This window comes from Engraulis encrasicolus, chromosome 15 (genome assembly GCF_034702125.1).
Source record: "Engraulis encrasicolus isolate BLACKSEA-1 chromosome 15, IST_EnEncr_1.0, whole genome shotgun sequence".
Lineage (NCBI taxonomy): Eukaryota > Metazoa > Chordata > Actinopteri > Clupeiformes > Engraulidae > Engraulis > Engraulis encrasicolus.
In genome coordinates this window covers 1,898,094-1,906,656 of record NC_085871.1, presented here as the reverse complement: position 1 = coordinate 1,906,656, position 8,563 = coordinate 1,898,094, and the positions used below count along the sequence as shown (strand labels likewise).

Sequence of the window (8,563 nt, the reverse complement as noted above, 5' to 3'; positions counted from 1 at the left end):
ATCATGTCCTCACTTTTGTTAGATGTTAGACGTTAATGGCTGTATTTTGATTTTCTGTGAGTGAACAAGAAATTTAAGCAGTTATATACCGTATGTTGTTAACATGTCACTTATCATTCTGTCGAAGTGATACAGTATTTCTTTAATGTTGTCCTATGAAAAGATATACTTACAACTCGGCAAAAATATGAGGGGTGTACTCACCTCTGTGACATACTGTATGTGCTTAGTAGCAATTACATAAATTAAGGGATCTACGGGATGTTTTATACTCTAAATTATTTATTTTTTTTCAAAAACCTGGCCTACAGAAGATGACATTTCGAAGACACGACAAGAAGTTAACAGGTAAATTACCTCCGTTAAAATGTTATAATGTTCAAAAGTCTATGAATTGAAAATAAATGCTTTGCCTACCAAGAATCATAAACAAAAAAAATACCGATAATAAAACATAATGTCATGATGACTTCATTTACAACTAGACAAGATTGTATAAAGCACACTAAATGTATGCCAAAGTCCAACAGAAAAAAATGTGCTACATTTAGGGAACAAGCTGCATTGATAACATTACAATTGGAAAACACAAAGCCATTGGTGAATGGGAACAGGGAAGCCAAGAACTGACTGAACAAAGATCTGATAATGACAAATATATCAATAATATTAAGATCAGGAACCTATACAACTAGGTCTTGCCAAAGTCAGGATTTGTATGGAGAGGAGTATGCAGTGGTAAATCTTTATTATATTTTAAGCTTTTCAAACTGGAATTCAGTAAAATATTGTGAACTGATTATTATCAGTATCTATCAGCGAATTTAACCCTTAAACTACTTCTTTTGAAATATACACAAGCTTTCCTTTTCATCAAGTTATCTGCAAGTGTGTGTGTGCGTGTGCGTGCATGTGTGAGTGAGAGAGTTACTGTATAATCAGTATGGCTCAGTTTTAGGCAGGTGTGAAAAAATCCTGTAAAAAGATTGCTTCAAAAATATAAATGATGATTGTTTATTCTCACCGACAAAAGAAACAAAAAAAAATGCCAATTATCTGATGGAAAACTGTGTAAGTACTGTACTGTTTACTGTACTGAATGCTTATTCAATTAATGAAATTGTACTTTGCTCTGAGACTTTCATTGGGTGTAGCCTGATTTACTAAATACTGTAAAATATGTAACATATGTAATACTGTTTGTCATACTATAAACCTTACTTTTATGTTCAAGAGATATTGTATCAAACTTGGCATATTGTGAATATGTCTGTTGTGTTTGCTGAAATATTGTTTACAAATGTTACATTTCAAAAGGGGCGTACTCATTATTGCTCGGACTGAAGACTTGATGGTCTTTGGTAGGCAAAGAATGATCATACCAAATGCTGATTTGTGTGTTTCTTTTGTCCATTCATTACATTTTGTTGATTGATTAAAATAAATCACTTACATTTATGAAAACATTCCTAATTTACAGCATGTTCTACACCTGCTTAAACCTTTTGCAGTGTATACTACCGTGTGTGTGTGTGTGTGTGTGTGTGTGTGTGTGTGTGTGTGTGTGTGTGTGTGTGTGTGTGTGTGTGTGTGTGTGTGTGTGTGTGTGTGTGTGTGTTAAATAAATATAATAAATATGCTGTATATATATATACACAGTTTCATGGTAGTCAGGAGGGGCATTGCTCAGGGGCTACGTTGAGCACACTGTCCTGTCCTGTGCAGGCCAAGCTTGGGATTACTATGATGTATACTGTATGTCCATGGAGAATGACAGGAAAAGAATGTTCAAAATTCAAAGCGAGCAATTCCTTTGCTGTCATATGGTTGCGTTCATAAATTCAATCTAATGCCCTGAAAAGAGCATACCGCACCATGGTTCGAAAGAAAAAAGCATTCCACTGTTGACAAATGAACGGGAGCTCAGAATGGTGTCAAAGTCAGAGCTGACGGTGGTGTACTTGGAGAGGCAGTTTACAAACGCACCCAATTCATCCCTCTTTTTTTTAGCACAATGAGAAGCCACCTCACGCTGTGGCCAATGATTCCTCTGGACATACGTCTACAGTCTTTTTTTTTTAATGGACAAGGAATGCAGCTCGGCCACAGTAACATGTATATGGACGTACGGTAGAGGACAAAGTAGGTGAAGACAATTGAGACTGTTGAGACTTGGCACTGCAGCTATCAAGAGTTTTGTTTGCTGGTTGAAGAGAGTGATGTTCTCAGGGCTCCATGGGCTGTTGACCCGGGACATCTGGAACCTGTGAATAATAATGAAATGAAATCACATACAGAACAAAATTAAACATGAAACAGACACCCTACCCACTATGAAAGCATTTTGTCACACAGCAATGCCATGGCATGCATGTTTGTGATTGTAAATGTCTATAGACCTCTAACTGACTAAATAATTTCTTTTAAAGGATAAGTCTGGTATTCAGCAAGTTTGGCCTCTTCTCTGAGTTGCCTGCAATAGAGCACAGAACGTTTGACGTTTGCTGCCATTACCGTCGTTTGGCTAAATGGATTTTGACTCCACCTGCTTTAGAATGGCTGTCTATTAGTCATCCTTAAACCACCCTAGGCATTCATCTTGAAAGATGTGTATCTTACAAGGTGGTTAGTGGTGTTCAATAGTATTCCATAACATTGTGAAATATGGCTTCTGATGTGTTTTATATGGCATTTTGTTAATAATAGAATAATGCTGAATAAAGCACAACAGAAGCCATATTTTGCTATGAAACGTTTTTTTTTTTTAATGGAATACCAGTGAACATGACTAACCACATAGTGAGTTGCAGAATGATGTTTTAATGTGCCAATTTTTATTTTACATCGCATTTCCCACTTACATCAATTTCCCTAAATACAAATTAGCCGTCACTGGACTTACCTGACTTTGTTTTTAAGACGGAATATTTACCTCAACTTCACAGTTTCCACTCTTCTCATCAAAGTCCCGCTTACCTTAGGATCATACACAAATGTAAAAATTGTTGCTCTCAAACACTGAGTGTATTATGGGCAGATTTTACTTGTTTATAGTGGACTTGTAGTAGCTATGTTTAAGGCACTACACTCAAAAGTGCCTTGAACTCTGGTACATTTGGAATCATTAGCTTGCTTTGAGGTTGAAAACCACTTAGTATTGCTTTCAGAAATGTACAAGTAACCCTGAAATGAACATCGTTTTATTCAAAGTGTAGCATTGAATTCAAATGGACTGAAGGACTAAAATCAATACCTAATGGCAAATCTTGTCTGTCTTTCATATCAAACTGGCAACTGTTGCTCTTGGTTGAGTGTATCTTCGTCCCACGCTGCTTCTCCAGTTCCCCTACATGGAGAGGAAAGTGTTACTTATATATATGAGCAACTTAAAAGGACTTTCCCTTTGATTATTTAAAAGGTTGTAAAATAAAGCCAACAGGAAGAGAGGTGGGTTGAAAATGTGTAAGAAGCATCAAGGTAATGTGCCCATTTACTGTATGTACCTAGGCCAGGGCATAAAAATTATTGTTGTTCTTGGTTGCAAAGAAAATCACCTTAACAAAAAAAAAAGATTCTAGCTTCACACTTTACCAGAAATCAGTGGCCCTCTACAAATGTTTATGTGGTTCTTTTGGTTCCACAAAAGGCTCCATGGAATTTTAACAATCCACAAATCACTTGTAGCCAAATGAAATGAGCTTGCACTGCTTTGTTTGCTCTGTTTATGAGAGAGGGAGGCATGCTACAACTACTAAATATGGTCCTTGGTTTGCATTAGAATGCTGACCACACTGCTGGTCAATTACGTGCAGTAAGTCATTTGACCTCCGACCATTGCTTTGACTCCTAACCTTCAGATCTTTCTATGCTGCAATATGTTATAGTCTGCTTTGCCAGGCCAGGTGGTTGTGATATTATCTGACCTCTAAGCCCAGGGATGTGGTTGCTGCAGGATATGTGTGTTGTTGTACTTTTCGTGCATGTAGGTGTTACCATGCGATTGCAAATTGTATGTCATTTTTGCACACGGTGAATCACAAGTCACAATGTAAGCAGATGTGTGTGTACGGTGCAATATTGACAAAGCAGTGAGAGGCGATCTTCCAAACTTCCATGTTGAGTTCTGCCCCCTAGATGGTACCTCCAATATTGTGTTAAGTGCTCCAATCGTCCTGAAGGACGTATGTGCACTCGGATGCATGCTGTTGTAAAGGCCCACAGCAAGCATATCTCCAGTCTAACTTTACAGAAATTGTGCCGCCTGAACCAAGAGTGCTCTGAGACTATTTTCAGTCATGTGTGCACAACACTGTTGTGTTTTTGGAGGCTTTTCACATGAGCTTGTGTGATATTTGACGAATGTGACTGTATTAGGTCTGGACCATTGTCTGTTTGGGAGAGTCCAGAAGGACAATTATCATTTGAGAGTTCACCGATGATAGTCAGCCATTTTGGGTAGTTTGCATCAAGTATGTGCTCTGAAGAAATAGAAAAGTATGCCTATTGAAAGTCTGTAGTTTAAGTCTGATTCATTTGGCCAGCTGCTTTCTACTTACATTCAATGCGTATTTGTTCCATCTCTGACACCTCCGCAATGGACTCCTTTAGGTCCTCAACAAATTTGAGAAGGTCCTCGGCACTCTGAGCACAAAAATTCAAGATCTGCTTCTTGTCCAGGCCTGAGAATGGAGATAATATGGTGATGCCATGGGAGTGATCTGGAGGGAGAAAGAAAAGGAAGGTGCATTTTTACGTCACATTTTACAATCTGTGTACTACGTATCACAGTGCTGTCCTTTGTTTGAGATATGTGAGATCATCTAATGCCGGGGACACATACACACAAATTTGGCCAATCGAAGCAAACTTTGCCATTCATTCCTATGAGTGGAGCGAAGGCAAGCGAACAGGGGCGAAGCACAGCCAAAATATCCGGCCAAGTTAAATATTATGCATAATTTCGCCTGCAGCGGCCAATCAACAGAACAACATAAATGTCTCAATCGATTTGATTCACCACTACGACCTGTTTAATTGTTGAGCTTTCAGAGTGGAACCCTGAATTTTGTCTGTGTTCGCTTTGCTCGTTTTGGCCTGCACGTGTCCCTGGTCACATGTCAAAAGTGTTTAATTGTAGGCAACTGGACTTCTTTTTTGAGGTTTTTTTTTTACATTTTGTCTGTTCCTCTCACAGACGTTCTCAGTTCACACTTTGAAATATGTGACCACTTCAACGACTCTCAGCAAAGTTGTGCGAAAAAATAACTTATAGTGCCCGTGGCATGAGGTCAGGATAAAGAAAATATAATTTGTATGGTACGTGTAGGATAGTATTCCAGTGGGGTTGTCATTCAAGTGTAAAGAAATCCCACACACTGTCCATTCCACCAAACAAACTTTAATACAACATTTTAGTCAGGTAAAGAAGGTCTGAGGACCGAAACGTTGTATTAAAGTTTGTTGGTGGAATGGACAGTGTGTGGTGAAAACAGCAGGGAAAATCACTGGAATGCCTCTCCCAGAGATTAGTACCATCTACACCACACACTGTCTACGGAGAGTGCAGAACATCCTGCGCGACAGCCAGCATCCTGCCTATCATTTGTTCCAACGGCTACCCTCAGGTAGAAGGTAGGTCCCTTCAGAGCCGCACTAAAAGACTGGCCAACAGCGTTTACCACCAGGCCATTAGACTTTTGAATTTGCAGGACTGCTGAGGAACATTACTGCCTAAAATGTTATCCATCTATCCTTTGGACATGAGAGTGTGCGTGCTTGTGTGTGTGTTTGAGCATTATGCACTTAATCTCTGCTGCACTTTAAGTGGGGTGGGGGTGGGGTCTGGGGGGGTCAAGCACTGGTGTCACTTTTACCTCTTATTGCACTTTACTTGAAAACCTGCTGCTACTAAGTATTGTCAACACAATTTCGTTGCTTTTTGACAATGACAATAAATTCTTGAATCTTTAATCTTGAATCTTCTTGACACGTGTAGGTAGCTACATTGATGTGCAAACATGGCTGTTTATCAGGGACATTTATGTGGAATATGAACTGGCTTGAGAAGAAAGGATAGGACATACAGTAGCTTAGTGCTTAGTGCTTGTGAAGAAGGTGAGGGAGATCGGTAATAATAATAATAATAATAATAATAATAATGATAATAATGATAATAATAATGTGCATTATTCTGGAAGATCTTACATTCATTCTCAAACAGATGGAACTGCATTCCCAACAGCCCCATGGCTTTGCAGAAGGAGTAAGCTGCAGTTGCCTTCTTCTTTGGACACAATTTCAGGATCTGGTAAGTGAAATAAACAAAGACAATGTGGCATTAACAACACCATAACAGAGGGTGCAAAAACGTTATTTAGAAGAGGAGTGTCTTACTGGAATGACAATGCATACTGTTACTGATTCAGAATCGAAGACAGGACTGAGCCAATAAATATTACCTATGGACCACTGGCAATTCTCAATTACACCCACACCTCTGTATTATTTTGTGGCAGATTGGGACGGGATAAACAAAAGTCTGTAATTTACTGAATTTACAGACATTATGACCAGATTTGTCATAATTTCACGACTTCCTTTTTCACCTTGTACAGTTATTGGCGTTTTTCTTGCTGTTATTTGTCGTATGGTTCAATGTAAACAGGATAGGTTGACTACCACTTGCCCGCGAAATTTTGTTAAAGAATTTTTTGCCAATATTACTTTAAGAACTTCCAAAGTAAGGACTCATTACTCTGCGTGCGTGCGTGCGTGCGTGCGTACGTGTGTTTGCACCCCGACTGGGAAAGAAAGGAAAAAAGGTAACTGGCGCGTATGCATTCCACGGACCGTCGGCTGCAATGGGAAGAACTCAGAAGGAGGGAGGATGATGAGAGAGTGTGAGAGAGAGAGAGAGAGAGAGAGAGAGAGAGAGGGAGAGAGAGAGAGGTAACACGCAAAGGCGAGGGAGGGAGGGACGATAGCTCGGGCATTACGAGTGGTTGATGTTTTAAAAACTGGTCCACATATCCAACAGAAGGGGGTCAGGAATATAGGCTACTGTATATAATTAATGCTTAAGATCAAGCCCACACAAAGCATGTAAACACACACCATGGAAATAAAACATGCTGGTAAAGCAATTGCTCCCAAGTTATTTGAGGTGGAGGGAGATGCTGACATCAAGACGGTCATCTCACTAGGAATAGGGAACACTGGTCACTGACGATCACAGCATTGCCCACAGCGTTTTTTGAACGCAAGAAAAATACTGTCAAGTTTAAATTCACGTGGCGGTCTTGTTTAGGGCTCATGCTTATGTTATCATCTGCCCAATGTTAAATAAAACGTGCAAAATGCTGACTGTATTTCCTGTCATTATCCTACCACAGTTACAATGATTGATTCATAAATAGTCAGCAGCACTTTGAGTGCATCTAAAGGAGGCTGTTGCAGGTGGCTGCTGCAGGCAGAGATGCATCCCAAACGAGTTTTAATTGTTGGTAACGCACAAGTACTCTAACGCGTTACTTTTATTAATGGGTAACGTAGTAATGTAACAGATTACTTTTAATTGATACTAACGCAGTAATCACTCCGTAACCCTACGAAAACCAATGTAGCCAGGCTTTGCCCTCATAACGAAACATACACTGGTTTTATGCAAGGAATGGTGCCAGAGCCAGCACTAGGCATAGGCAGACAGGGCTCTCGCCTAGAGCAGAATAGACCTATGTCTTGAGGGCGCCAGTAATACCAAAAAGTGCCACAAAATCAGAACTTCAACCAACATAAAACTTTACACTTCACATTAACAATGAATATTCATTATACACTCAGTAGGTCTATATACACTCTCAGTATGAATGTACCTGTAGGTACTAGATCAGATGTGCTCCATCAGATGTAGGCCTACAATGCTATGTTTACAGATGCCAATTTGTAAATACAAACCCCAACTCCGGTGAAGTTGGGACGTTTGGTAAACAGTGAATAAAATCAAAATGCTATCATTTTCAAAACATTCAATCTATTCATTAGATGGAGAATAGTGAAAAGACAACATATTAAGTGTTAAAACCGAGAAAAAATATTGTTTTGGGGGGCATATGTACTCATTTCTAATTTGATAAATCCAACACGTCTCAAAAGAGTTGGGACGGGGACAATAAATGGCAGCAAATGTCGAGGAAGACTAAAAACAAAACAAAAGACAACACTTAACAGTTAAATACATTAACCAATGAGATGATTTTATATAAAAAACAGTGTTAATTCCTATCTTGGACATGATTTCACCAGCTTAAATGGTGGGTGTATTCCTTGTCATGTTTTGCGATGTTTTCCTTTCTGTAGTGCTTACAGTGTGACAGGTCTTGACCAAAAGCCCACCATTTTATCACCTGCTGGTCCTTATGATGGAGCCAAACTGTTAAAACATAGTAGAGAATGCTATTTGACCTTACTACGTGGCAGTAATCGAAGATATTCCTTCAAAATACAATGCATGAGTGGCTTTTCATGCTGTTTAAAACCCATTCATATCATTCAGTACTGTATTCAA

The 8,563-nt window shown here is 39.1% G+C and overlaps 1 protein-coding gene across 1 annotated transcript in view; it reads right to left on the bottom strand.

The window, feature by feature from the left end:
• Nucleotides 1–1,879: 1,879 nt before the first annotated feature.
• Nucleotides 1,880–8,563, bottom strand: part of iqsec3a (IQ motif and Sec7 domain ArfGEF 3a) — a 32,764-nt gene continuing 26,080 nt past the window's right edge. Inside the window, exons 11-15 of the mRNA XM_063218127.1 lie at nt 6,205–6,304; nt 4,557–4,718; nt 3,254–3,346; nt 2,933–2,976; nt 1,880–2,264 (exon numbers count right to left, since the gene is read on the bottom strand). Coding sequence (XP_063074197.1) covers nt 2,226–2,264; nt 2,933–2,976; nt 3,254–3,346; nt 4,557–4,718; nt 6,205–6,304 — 438 coding nt within the window. The 3' untranslated portion in view covers nt 1,880–2,225. The remainder of the gene's footprint in view (nt 2,265–2,932; nt 2,977–3,253; nt 3,347–4,556; nt 4,719–6,204; nt 6,305–8,563) is intronic.